This window comes from Sus scrofa, chromosome 1 (assembly GCF_000003025.6).
Source record: "Sus scrofa isolate TJ Tabasco breed Duroc chromosome 1, Sscrofa11.1, whole genome shotgun sequence".
NCBI classification, from domain to species: Eukaryota; Metazoa; Chordata; class Mammalia; order Artiodactyla; family Suidae; genus Sus; species Sus scrofa.
The window spans coordinates 3229541-3244286 of record NC_010443.5 but is presented as its reverse complement, the minus strand read 5'-3'; the positions used below and the strand labels follow the sequence as shown (position 1 = coordinate 3244286).

Below are 14746 nucleotides of genomic sequence, written 5' to 3'. Positions count from 1 at the left end.
GGACAAGTTTTATTTGTTCATTTATTTATTTATTTATTGTCTTTTTGTCTTTCTAGGGCCACACCTGTGGCACAAGGAGATTCCCAGGCTAGGGGTCTAATTGGAGCTGCAGCTGCTGGCCTATACCACAGCCACAGCAACGTGGGATCCGAGCCACGTCTGAGACCTACACCACAGCTCACGGCAATGCCGGATCCTTAACCCACTGAGCAAGGCCAGGGATCGAACCCACAACCTCATGGTTCCTAGCCAGATTTGTTAACCACTAAGCCACAATGGGAACTCCAACAAACACAACTTTTATAAAAAGAAATGCCAACAAAAACAATGTATTTTCAAAAATCCATTTGCTTAATAACATTTCTATTAGTTAGAATCCCCTGCAACCAAAATTTTTACTTGGGAAATGTAGCAACAATGTTGGCTGCACAAATAATAGCTACAGCAGCTAGGAACTTTACATGTAACATAAAAACTGCTTCAAAAATCAATCTAGTCTGTAACAAAGCTATTACATTTATTGAATTAGTTTCATAATCACTAACAATTCTTATGATGATCTGACTTAATCTTTTTTTTTAGGGCCATACCTGTGGCATATCGAAGTTCCTGGGTGAGGGGTCTAAGTGGAGCTGCACCTTTGGCCCATGCCACAGTCACAGCAAGGCTAGATCCAGGATGCATCTACAACCTACACCTACAGGGATCAAACCCCCACCCACATGGATGCTAGTCGGGTTCGGGTTCATTTCCATTGAGTCACAACTGAGGTACTCCTGACGTAATCTTTTATATTATCAAATACCCAATCAACCTGACTGGATTGCTAAGGAGCTCAAATATTCTCAGAAAGAATATATTCAAGCTCTACTTTTAATAATATGTACAATTATTAAAAATAATAAGATGCATCAAGTAACTATTTCAAATTAATTAATATCAACTTTATTCCCCTCCTAGTTACCAAATGATGAACTCATGTTCATTTACCATTCAGATCAAGGCACGCAACACATAAAACATTTTCTGGTTTCCATTACAAAAAACAAAAACAAAAAGATATGAAAGTTCTAAGTGAAAATGTAATTTCAATATTTGCGATAAAGTAATTTCAAAGAAAAAAAAGTGCCCAAAACAAAGTGTCGAGTATTTTAATTATGTATTTTTTTCTTATACATGGTAGGTATATCCTAATAGTTAACACATTATTTATTAGCGTCTTACTTACTGAAATCTTCTGACAGTGCATGCTTTGCAAAGTTATTCATGCTTTGTTAACTTAATATCTGGCTACCACACATCCTAGCAAAGAAACCATATCTTATATGCTAAGTAGGACAAATGCTACTTAATCCACATTTTAGGCTGAATATAGTAGGTTTAGGGAGTATGATTTAAATCCCATTAATTCTTAGTTTGAAATATCTAAGAGTTTTATTTGAATGAAAATTAAATCCTGTCTCTAGAATTGTGGAGATGAAAAAAAAATGTAGTATCTACATTCTTTTGAGTAAAAAAAAAAAAAAAAAAAATTCATGTATTTGTTGAAGGCAGCTGACAGCACCAATATTTTTGGTATTAATTATTTGACACTTACTGCTATTCAGGATAGTGATGTGGTCTGCTACTTCCCTTTGATGTAGAAATAAATACAATAACAAAAATTGTTACCCACAGAAGACAGCACTGCGCTTCATAATTCTTAAATTACTTGGGTTCAGTCAATCACCCTCTTGAATAAATAGCTTCTGTTTAGAAAATGAATATCACAGCTACATTTTGAGGGTTTTAAACAAAATCCACATATTTTATATATTATTCTACCACCAGAAGATTCCAATATAATTACGCTGACTTCCAGTGTTCTCACTTCTTCACGTACCCATTCCAATATCACCAAAACTGTCAACTCACAATTGTTAATGAGGAGACATTGACTCCAGTCAAGTTAATGACTCTTCCCACAAATACTGAAATATGGGAATGGCATCAGGTTGCGAAACTGTATTCCGTCTTAGAATGTTCTTACACAAAAGGCAAAACTTTGACTCCTCATCATATCCTGAAGTTTATTAATTTGATATTTATACTTTGGTACTTATGTAGATGTTAAGTAGTTTAGTAATCTGAGCCTGGATGCGTACCAGCTGGGCCTATCAAATTTACTTGGCATAAAAATTAGCATAAATAGAACATTTAGCAAAACAATTCATGACCTAGATAATTGTCTTTTCTTTCCTAAGAAGTATGGTTATGAGAGTGTACAGGCGTCGACGCTTCTGTGGAAATTTTCACATATTCTCTAAGTGAGCACATGAGTCTATAAAAGAAATCAGTGCTACGGCCAATTCCCAAACATCACTGAAAATCAATTGTCTGGGATTTAGGATCAGAAGGCAACCTTCAAAGGCAATTTGCCTCAAAAATACAGGCAGAACTTCATGCATGTGAAGTGAAAATGGTATGAAAGCAATAAGGTTGAACTGAAAACTCTGGCAGTGAAGACTCGTGAAATTTCAGCCTCTGCGGCCTTGTGCTGGTCCGCCTTTCCCAAGCCCTCTTCTCTTCAACACGGACTAGACAGGGAGTCACCGTGGTCCTGATCCCTTCACCAGACCACTCGGGCTCAGAGACTCACTCTCCAACTAAGGAGAAGAAAGCAGAAAGCTTCCGTCTTCTACTTGTTGGACTGTGAGTTCCTTACAAACTTAATCATCCCAGTACCCAGCCAGCGCTTTACACGCGGTTTGAGGAGTAAATGGAAAGACAAGGTGTCCTGAGGAATTTTAAAATATATATCCTCTAATCCCTTCCTGCAAGAAGCTTTTACATGAGATAAAAAGGTGAGAAGAGCATAATGTACTTCCGGCATCGGGCACACGAGGAAAACCAAGTGTAACCAGCGCCGTAGTGCTTCACTCGGAGGCTGAGACCCTAACCCTTCTGCTGTGCTGGTTTCTTGGGTCCCAATGCCTCTGGTGCGCTGTCAGGCGAAGGGTACAGAGAGAACCACAGTGCAGGCAGCCTATGCCCTCAAGCTGTTCACGCAGTTACTGCCCAGTGATTCTATCAAGAACTAGATAGATGCTGGACCCTGGGTGACCCCTTAGCTTCCCTGGTGCAATTTTAACATCTACTAAATGGGCTTAATCTTCGTTAATTTAACCAGATGTAAAGAGTGAATTTATGTGAAATGCCTTGAAAATTACAACTGATCAAGGTCACATGATATTGATTCATTATAAATATGACCGTAGTTTAAATAAAATACGCCATGTTCTCTCTATTATTTAAGAGTTTAGTCTCCTAAGCAAACAGCAGGTTCTGAATAACACACTAAATGAATGAAGAAAAGCTACCTGTTTTAACAGCACAGTGTCATCACTACAAAACACACACAAGCAGTATGAAGGCTGACTATTTTAAAGGCAAAAATAATACTGTAATTTAAATAATTGTCCCTTTATTCATTAAAAAAATTGAATTTAATTTCAACTTTTTCAATTTTCTCTTTCTCTAAGCAGACTACACCTTTACATGATTTTCTGTCCGCAGAGCATAGACCACTTTTATATGATGCTTGTTTATCAATGTTTAAAAAAATAAATGTTTCCTGAGTACTTATAATGTATAAAGTACTGTGCAAATTGTTTACTCCAGCACAGTCTTCCTTACTTCATTTTCTTTTACTAAACTGACACAAAAAAGAAGTGATCCGGAATGTCTGTCTTGTTTTCAACAAACTATACCCCAAGACCTTCTATCTACTACCCTTTCTGTTCCTAGGCCCACGCATGGACATGAAAACACTCCCTAGGAATTCTCCCCACAAACATTTTCTTCCTCGAGACATTTTCAGTGAAGGGATTTTTGGAAGCAGAATAAGGCCTACTCGAGAAAAACACAAAATTTTAAAGAACAGTAAGAAGGGGATAAGAAAAAAGAAATGAAATGCTTCAGAGAACCACTACTTCAATCCGCAGCTTTATAAATGAAATAAAGATGTGCAACTGGCTTTCTACATTTCACAGAAGACAGGGCAATGCCTCTTCCATTCTAATCACACAAGCTCAGGCTGAACCTCCTTTTTAAACAGTCTGCAAGGGCCATGCTGCAGAATCTCTCTGAATATAAAGTGGATGCAATGAGATACATTCTTGATAAACTCCCGGAAAGAGGGGTAACAAGGGTTTTACCAGACTTTAGTGGGAGAATTTAAGATTCCTTGTAAAAACCACTCTGCCACAAACTGCTTGCAGCCTTGTTTGCTGCTGATGCATTCTGCGATGTGGTGACTTCTAGACCCATCCCCACAGCTAGATGGTGAGCCCCAAGTGGACGTCTCATTCGCGTCTGGGTCTCATCTACAGCCTCGAGGCCTCCACAGGGTCACTGTCAAGGTCATCTCCTTATAAGGACAAGTTTTTCTTCCAGCATAACTGAGTATTGTTGCAGTTTCATGTTGTTATTCTGAATTATCATTTAACTTGGGAGCATATGTATTGTTATTTGGTTAACTAATAGAAAAAAAATAGATTTGGTAGGTATGGATGACACAAATATTTACAAAAATTTAAAAGTTAATTATCACTGTAACACAAAATAATATGCAATTCTTTTCATTTTTTGCCTCCTGCAACTGATATATTTTAGGTGCATATATGATTGTGTGGCATTAAACCTCCTCAGAAATGCAATGCATGTATAATCTGCCTTGGCCATTTTATTTTAAATGGCCTGATATGGCGTCATGCTTCTCTCACCACTGACAACCTTAACAAAGGCCTGCACACAAGAGGTGCTCAGGGTTTGCCACCTGCCTCCACCTGCGTGCCAGCTAATGCCAAACTTCCACTGATGCTAACAAATTCTGGCTGAAGTGAAATTAAGTGAAGGGTGTGTTCTCACAGTATTACTGTAGTCAGGCCTTTTTTTTTTTTAAAGGGCATTGCTTTTTTTTTTTTTTTTTGCTTTCTAGGGCCACACTTGTGGCATATGGAGGTTCTCAGGCTTGGAGTCAAATCAGAGCTACAGCTGCCAGCCTACGCCACAGCCACAGCAATGCCAGATCAGAGCCACATCTGTGACCTACACCACAGCTCGCAGCAACGCCGGATCCTTAACCCACTGAGCGAAGCCAGGCATCAAATCCTCATGGTTCCTAGTCAGATTCGTTAACCACTGAGCCATGACGGGAACTCCCCAAACTTTTTTTAACTAAGGATCATTTCCCCTAATTCTAACTTATTTTAAGTTATCTTTTTAAACAATAAAGCTCTTATAGAATTAAAGTATTAATATTTGTCTATATTTTACTTTCTAGCATCTACTAAATACCCTTTTTGTCGCTATAAACTATAAAATAATCCACAATTAATCTGAATGAGCTCTTACCTTCTGGTTTGTTGTTTTTCCTCTTTAGCCATTTTTCTACGGTCTCTGCACTAACACTTTCAGATACAAATTCGTCTAATACCTGGGGGTGAAGAGAAAGATATGCCTTCACTTTTTCATCTGTCAAACCTGCAAAAGAATTGAAAAGAATAAAATTAACCAATACGACATCACATTTACATCAAAGATATAGAAAAACATGTTACACAAAGTGACTTAACATATAATTATTTTTAAAAGATGTATATACATACAATGGGCTGTTTTTCATCCATAAAAAGGAATGAGGTTCTGTTACAACATGGAGGAAACTGAAGAAAAATACAGTAAATAAAATGACCTGGACAAAAAGGACAAATATTACATGATTCCACTTATATGAACTATCTAACAGGCAAATTCATAGAGACAAAGTAGATCAGGGGTTTCCAGGTGCTGAGGAGGAGAAGAATGAGGTCTTCTTTGCTTAATGGGTACAAAGTTTCTGTTTTGGATAAAGGCTGTTTTGGAAGTAGGCAGAGGTGATGGTTACACATTGTGAGTATAATTAATGCCACTGGATTACCCTTGATATGGTTAAAGTAAAAATTTGTTATTTATGTTTTACCATAATGATAAAGTAGTAAAAAGTTAAGGGTAAAGTTAGAACTTTAGAAATTTCACATTAGGTTATTACATCATATTACACAGCTGTTTTCCAACAGTAAGTTCCAGTGTTATATTTGAACCGATGCTGTGTTCCAGGGTTGTGCAGTTAAGCCTTACAAAGTACTTCTATTTTTTGTCAGTAATTATCATAGGTTTAATACTTAAGGTAAATGGAACCCTAGCAATATTATCAAACAGGTCAATAAAGCACTGGTAGATGCTAGGTGCTAAAAAAAATGTTTAATGAATAAATTCTTATATTTTATTATTTCCAATAAAAATTCTTTTTATCAGAGCCACTAAATCCAAAGATAAAACTAATGTTCAGTTAAAATTAACTTTGATATTTTTCATTGATATTGTATATATGTAGTTGTTTCACAGAAATAATTTTTATAGTCTAATAATAACTGTTGAATACACAAAGAATTGTCAAATGAAGAACTTCTATATTTTCATGTAAGAAATATTAAATTATGTTTTCAAATTTCTGCTTCATGTTGGTATCCATTTCATTAAACAACTCAAAATCACAAAAGGCTATAACTAATTACCACTCAGTGATCGTAACTATTTGTACTACTGTGTACTCTCTGTGAGTTATTCAATAATTTACCATCCTTAGGGATAGTGAGGTGAAAAAAGAAATGAAAAATTTAAGGTGCAGGAAAGAAAAAGACAAGCATATCTTCATGTCTTCAGGGAACACGCTACATGTTTGCAGCACCAGACAAGACGCAGAATTTAAATACATTAATCAATTCTGCTAGAGACGGAAGTCGCAGCTATGTGATTCTATAGCTGAATGATGCTACGGAGAAGGCAAATGATTTATTTCAATGAATTCACTATTTAAACAGTCGATTTAAACTATATAGACACATGGATCTCATTACTAATATCCATAATTATACAGTTGTATCACATAAAAGAGAACAAGACCTTGCCCACATTCACCTGGAAAAGAGCCTCAGTGAGTTAAAATCCAATTTGAGAAACTCGACAAGGTGCTAAAGGTAAGAGACTCACTAGGGAGGAGCGAGCTCTCTTGACAAAGCGAGCACGGGTCCCCAGATACGAAAGGCACAGGAAGTGTAAGTGAAGCTCCCAGCTGATCCGACCTCAGGAGACAGACCAAGCAGCCTTCGTGCTCTGATCAAGCTCTCCAGGGGGAACATATTCAACCTGTGCTTCCTTCTTAATAAAACTCCCGTCAATCACTTTTGTGACTCGATACAGTTCTTAGCCTAACTTTCTCTTCGCTTTTTACTTCTGCTTTCTCTTCAACAATCTCTGATAATGTCAGCAAAATCTGAACCAGGAACCTTATTATATTTTTGATCTCTAGTCTTTTTTTTTTTTTTTTTTTTTTGTCTTTTTGCCATTTTCTTAGGCCGCTCCTGTGGCATATGGAGGTTCCCAGGCTAGGGGTTGAATCAGAGCCGTAGCCGCAGGCCTACACCAAAGCCACAGCAACCCCAGATCTGAGCCCCATCTGCAGTCTACACCACAGCTCACAGCAACGCCGGATCCTTAACCCAGTGAGCAAGGGCAGGGATCGAACCTGCAACCTCACGGTTCCCAGTTGGATTCCTTAACCACTGCGCCACGACAGGAACTCCTTGATCTCTAGTCTTTAAAAATTCTTCCATCACCTCAAGCTCCATCTTGACTCAAATGAGTCTCATGAGCCACTTATTCTCGAAGTGATTTTAACTCTCAACTTTCCTTTTTTCTGTTACTCTTACTCTCCATTTTTCCAGAAACTCAAGCTGAATATAATATAAAGTCATAATTGATTCCGTCATCTCATTTCGCCATAGTCCTATTTGCCAAGTTACTTATCAGATAACGGAACTGTATCTGAAATATACAAAGAATGGCCTAGAATTCAACTACAAAAAATTAAAAATGTGTCGAGAGCTGAACACTTTGCCAAGGAAGATGCAGACATGGCAAAAAGGAAAAGTATGAAAAGATGCTTATTTGTCATGAGTGAGCTGATGTTAAACAAAAATGAGATTCCGCTACAGATTAGAACAGCTAAACCCAAAAGACGGCCAGCTTTAGCCAGGATGAGGAATAATAAACATTCTCATTCATCACTGATAGGGATGCAAAATCAAAGTCACTTTGGAAGATGTGCGGCAGTTTCTCATACAGCTAAATGTAATCCTACCACATGATCCAGCAACCACACCACCAAGTATTTATCCAAATGACTGCAAGACTACGTCCACCCAAAATCTGCAGGTGAGTGTTAACAACAGCTTTATTCATCCCAAACTGGAAGTTCCTAAAATGTCCTGCAAAAGGCAAGCTGGATACCACATTGTGGTATATCCACATAATTAAATATTATTTAGCAATGAGGAGAAATGAGCTAGCAAGCCATGAAAAGAAATGAGTTAGTTTTAAATGAATAGTATTCAGTAAAAAAAACTTAGTCTGAAAAGGCTGCATGTAATATAATTCCAATTATGCAACTTTCTGGAAAGGCAAAACTGTAGAGAAAGACAGTAAAAAGGTCAGTGGTTGCCAGGTGTGAGGGGGGGGGGCAGCATCTTTAGGGTGATGGAACTACTCTGTATGATACCATAGTGGTGAATATATGACACTAGGCATTTGTCAAAACCTATAGAACTTAACAGCATGAAAATATAAACTTGAGGAGTTCTCTTGTGGCGCAGGGGGTTAAGGATCTGGCATTATCACTGCAGCAGTTCGGGTCGCTGCTGTGGCGAGGGTTCGGTCCCTGGCCCAGAACTCTACATGCCACAGGTGTGGCTAAAAAATAAAAAATAATAAACTTCGATGTATGTAAATTTTAAAATATAATTTAGAAACTCAGGCTAACCCAAGATGTAAGGCCGAATGTAACAAAAGAATCTAAATATATTACAAATTATGGAACGATCTCACTGAAGGTGTGGAGGGTAAGGCGCTGACCTACATAACTTTGGAAATGAGTGGAATCTACACGACCCGAGACAAATAAACTACACATAAGCGCTGTCCTCTAGGTGTTAAAGTTCTCCCATGGGGTGGAGTTTAGCAATGCGGACACTACTCTTCGTGTACAGTGAAACCAAACAATTCAATAAGGGAACCATGGGAACGAGATTCCTCATGCAGAGTGAGACGTTACAGACAAGCAAGAGAGGCGTCTTGAATGAACATGTGGGGATGGACTGGAATTTCAGACATGAGTGGAACTTTAGTTCAATACAGATACAGACAGTTTCACACTGAAATACTGGTGGACACTATGTGTATATATATATACTCGGGTTAGTATACACATATACGCACTTGCTATGTTAGCTGAGATGGCCTAGAAGCAACAGTATCCAGCACCAACAAGTACCTGTAGCACCTAGACCTCAATTTCTAACACCCTCCTCCAAACAAAGATGCATGGCTCCTCGGAGAAGTGACTAAAATACGTTAAGATAAGCTTGGAACATCCTGCAGTGACACAAAGTGAGAGAGTGCTAGCACGTGCACGCACGCGCGTGCACACACACACACACACACACACACACACTCGATGGGGGATGTCACAAGGACACAGAAGCCAATTGAAAGAGCCCCCAATGGTTTAAGAATGCAACAATGTAACAAAAGTAAGTAGTATTAGACTATAACCTCAAGAATAAAATAAATATCCATGCTATAATCTGAATGTTTGTGCCCTGCCCCCAGAATCATATGTTAAAACCCTAATCCCAAACTTGACGGTATACGTAGGTGGAGCCCCTGGTAGGAGCTTAAACCACGAGGGGTGGAGGAGGCCTTATGCATGAGATTAGTGCCTTATAAAAGAGGATCAAGTGAGATCCCTGGCCCCTCTCTGCCACATGAGGATGCAAAACCCCTGTGATCCAGAAGAGGGCCCTAGGTCAACCAAGCTGCGCCAGAAAAATAGATTTCTGTTGTTTATAAGCCACCCACCATACAATACCACAAATGTGGTATTTTGTTACAGCAGCCTGAATCGACTTGGACAATTCATGGTTCATACTGATGTAAACAAATGACTGAATAAACAAGTGAACAGAGGGCAATGGACACATCTCCCACACAAAAGAATTCCAAATACTTTATGCAGATACTCTGCCCTCAAGAAGGTGGAGCATACTTCCTGACGCCTTGACACTTCTTTTGTATAAATTACTCAAAACTAACTTTTGAAAGATCAACTGAGTCATAAACGAGTTATGGCGCCCAAGGAAACTCCTAAAGAAATTAAAGGAATCCTGGATTAAGCATGTAGAAGAGAAAGAGGGCACACAGGCCACCCTGGTTGTGCACTCCACTTAGAATCCCAAGTGTCAGTACATAGCTTTATATTTCAAGTGGAAAGATCTAATTACAGTTTTCTTCCCGAGTAACCATTCACATTTCACAAAAATAGCTACCTCCTTCAACAAGAGAATGGTAGGGGAGTCATTATGTCACAGTGATTAAAAGTACAGGCAAAGCTGAGTTTTCTCATTTCACCTGTTCATGCGGGCATGCGCCTGGACAAAGCACTGACCCTCCAAAAGCCGGCTTCTTATTTATATGGGAATGAGAATAACATCTGTCTCACACTATCATAATAATTCAATGAAATAATCCAAATATAGCATTTTTCCTTGGTACATTTAATAACAGCACCAAAAAGCCATTTTTTCAACTGTATGAAAGCCAATTCTTGGATTGTCCAGAGGTTCAAATTACAGGTTTGTAACTTTAACATTAAAATTCCCAATTTTCTAAAACTTATGGTTTTATTTTAGAGTTTAATGTATGCTCATCTTTCTTAGCCAACAAAAGCAATCTATCCTATGTTTTTAATTCTAACATTTTATCCATTTTTACTTCCTATAAACATTCAGTTTTGCAAAGGACTTTTGGGCCAATAGAGGAGCAAACCAGAAAAAGACACTGAAACAAGAATGGCCTAGGACTCTACCCACACTCTTGGAAAATGGCGGATATATGGATAATAAAATCATTCTTCTGTTTTTGTCTGACTTTGGTTTAACATTTCATACCTTCTGACGGCCTATACACTGTGTTTATGTCAATAAAAGACTCGGTTAGTATTTGAGAACAAACTCAATGAGAGCAATAGGGTCTGACCCGAGCTGCCATCGGCACACACTAGCATACAGTTATTAAAAGCTTGTCACTAATAATCCACACGACTCCCACAGATAGATATGAATATAGTATTTATTCCAAGGTAACATGAACATCAGAATCAATACATTTCAAAATAGTTTACTAATAAACTATATTCTCTCATCTATGCAACATTTTGAGTACAAACAGATTATAAGATTAATCAAATAGATGTTGGACTGACTTTCATCTTTATTTTTCAACATGTGGCAGGGATGCCAGTGAGCAGGGTGTTAAAGTCACAGGCGAGAGGAGGGAAGCACAAGGACACTGACGGACTGAATGAGCAGACCACGAGTTAGGGACAGTTGGATGAATTTCATTCACTTTCGCAGCATCTACTAAAAACGTCAAGGTGGATTCCATGCTGAACAAAACCAAAGGTATTGAGTGGTACATATAATGGTTAGATTTAATACTGAACCTAAAAACATTTAACAAAGGGCAAAATAAAGAGAGATAAATACTTTAATAAAGACAATTGCTTCTTTGGCTAGTAATTCTACCAACAACCAGAAAGATAGATAAGGAATAACTTCAATTCTGAGTAAGTCTTTTCAAGAAATGGATGAACATACAGATAAAAAGCTTTAATAATATTTCTTAATTCAATATTGTATTACCGGACCGTAGAGTCATAACAACAACAACAAAACAAGCCGTATTTGTCTTTTAACACAAAATAACAACATCAAAGACCAAGCATTTTTCATCTTTAAAAAAAAAATCTAGTAACACTGAGGCTACCTTCATCTTTACACAAACCTTACAAGCTTCTAAAGTTATAACACATTCTATTACCCATTTGGTTCTTAGGTCTACAATCCACAAATTCAGCTTTTTTCTGAAGGAGACTGTGTGTTTGTGGGTGTCTGTGTGTACTCGCACATGTAAGCTTAAATTTTTGTTAAACCACACAGAGAAACATAACGGCCTCCCATGTACTTAACACCCAGTTTTAATCATTTTCAACTCACAGCCAGTATTTTCAATCTACACCCTACTCTCACCCACTCTCCTAGCACAGAATTTTGAAGCAAAGCTTATACATAATTTTGCAAAATACCATTTTCACATATTTTTATTGAAGTGTAGTTCATTTACAATGTTGTGTTAGTTTCAGGTGTGCTGCAGAGTGATTCAGTTACACATGCACATAGAGCTATTTTTTTTTTCAGATTCTTTTCCCTTATAGGCTATCACAAAATATTGAATATAGTTCCCTGTGTATCCAGTAGGTCCCTGTTGGTTATCTATTTTATATATAGTAATGCGGATCTGTTAATCTCAAAGTCCCATTTTATCCCCCGCCCCCCATCTTTTCCCTTCGGTAACTCTAAGTTTGTGTCAAAGTCTATAGGTCTGTTTCTGTTTTATAAATAAGTTCACGTGCATCATTATTTTAGATTCCACATATAAGCAATATCATATGATATCTGTCTTTCTCTGTCTGACTTCACTTACTGTGATAATCTTTTTTTTTTTTTTTTTTTTTTTGTCTTTTGTTGTTGTTGTTGTTGCTATTTCTTGGGCTGTTCCCATGGCATATGGAGGTTCCCAGGCCAGGGGTCGAATCGGAGCTGTAGCCACCGGCCTACGCCAGAGCCACAGCAACGCGGGATCCGAGCCGCGTCTGCAACCTACACCACAGCTCACGGCAACATCGGATCGTTAACCCACTGAGCAAGGGCAGGGACCGAACCCGCAACCTCATGGTTCCTAGTCGGATTCGTTAATCACTGCGCCACGACGGGAACTCCTACTGTGATAATCTTTAGGTCAATCCATGTTGCTGCTAATGGCTTCATTTCACTCTTTTTTATGGCTAAGTGATATTCCATCATAAATCACATCTTCTTCACCCATTCACCTGTCAACAGACACTTGAGATGTTTCCACGTATTGGCTATTGTTAACAGCGCTGCAATAAACAATAGGATGCAGGCATCTTTTCTTATGTTTTTTTCTGGAAAGATGCCCGAGAGGGGACTGCTGGATCATATAGTAGTTTTATTTTCATTTTTTAAGGAACCACCATACTGTTTTCATTACAGGCTGCCAATTTACATCCTCACTGACACTGTAGGAGGCTTCCTTTTTCTCCACACGCCCTCCAGCATTTATTATTTGCAGACTTTTTTTTCCTTTTTATGGCCACACCTGCAACACATGGACATTCCTGAGCTAAGGGTCAAAGTGGAGCTGCAGCTGCTGGCCTATGCCATAGCCACAGCAATGCGGGATCCAAGTCTCATCTGCACCTTGCCGCAAAGCCAATCCTTACCCCACTGAGCAAGGCCAGGGATTGAACCCACATCCTCACCAAAACTATGTTGGGTTCTTAACCCCCTGAGTCACAACAAGAACTCCCCTATTTGTAGACATTTTTTTACTTTGATTTTTTATTTTTTTATTTTTAAATGACTTTTATTTTTTCCATTATAGTTGGCTTACAGTATTCTGTCGATTTTCTACTGTACAGCAAAGTACAGTACAAATTATCCGAGAAATACAAATCAAAACAACAGTAAGGTGAGAAAAAGAATATACTTTTTCTCACATTATTTTAATGACGGTCATTCTGACCAGAGTAACGTGGTACCTCACTGTAGTTTTGATTTGCATTTCTCTAATAATTAGCAATGTTGAGCATCTTTTCATGTGCCTGTTGGCTATCTGTATGTCTTCTTTTGAGAAATATCTATTTCTATCTTCTGCCCATTTTTAATTGGGTCTTTGGGGGGGGGTTGATATTGAGCTGTAGGAGCTGTTTGTATATTTTGGAAATTAATTCCTTGTCAGTCATTTCATTTACAAATATTTTCTCCCATTCTGTCAATTTTATTTTCATTTTGTTCAGTTTACTTTGCTGTGCAAAGGTCCCATTTGTTTATTTCTGGTTTTATATCCATCACGATAGGACATGGATCCAAAAAGATAGTGCTGCAATTTATGTCAAAGAGGGTTCTGCCTATGTTTTCCTCTTAGAGTTTTATAGTGTCCAGTGTTACCACTGGGACTTTAATCGATTTTGAGCTTATTTTCATATACAATGTTAGATAATGTTCTAATTTCATTTTTTACACATGGCTGTCTAGTTTTCCCAGAGCCACTTAATGAAGAGACTGTCTTCTCTCCATTGTATTGTCTTGCCTTCTTTATCATAGACTAATTGACCATAAGTGCATGGGTTTATTTCTGGGCTTTCTATCCTGATCCATTGATCTGTATCTCTGTTTCTGTGCCAGTACCATACTGTTTTGATTACTGTAGCTTTCTAGTATAATCTGAAGTCAGGGAGCCCTGATTCTTCCAGCACTGTTTTTCTTTCTCAAGATTCGCTCTGGGAGTTCCCGTCGTGGCGCAGTGGTTAACGAATCCGACTAGGAACCATGAGGTTGCGGGTTCGGTCCCTGCCCTTGCTCAGTGGGTTGACGATCCGGCGTTGCCGTGAGCTGTGGTGTAGGTTGCCGACGCGGCTCAGATCCCGCGTTGCTGTGGCTCTGGCGTAGGCCGGTGGCTACAGCTCCGA

The 14746-nt window shown here is 38.4% G+C and overlaps 1 protein-coding gene across 1 annotated transcript in view; it reads right to left on the bottom strand.

Moving 5' to 3' along the window:
- Window positions 1–14746, bottom strand: part of PDE10A (phosphodiesterase 10A) — a 273819-nt gene that overhangs the window by 149950 nt on the left and 109123 nt on the right. Inside the window, 1 exon segment of the mRNA XM_021071805.1 lies at window positions 5395–5523. Coding sequence (XP_020927464.1) covers window positions 5395–5523 — 129 coding nt within the window.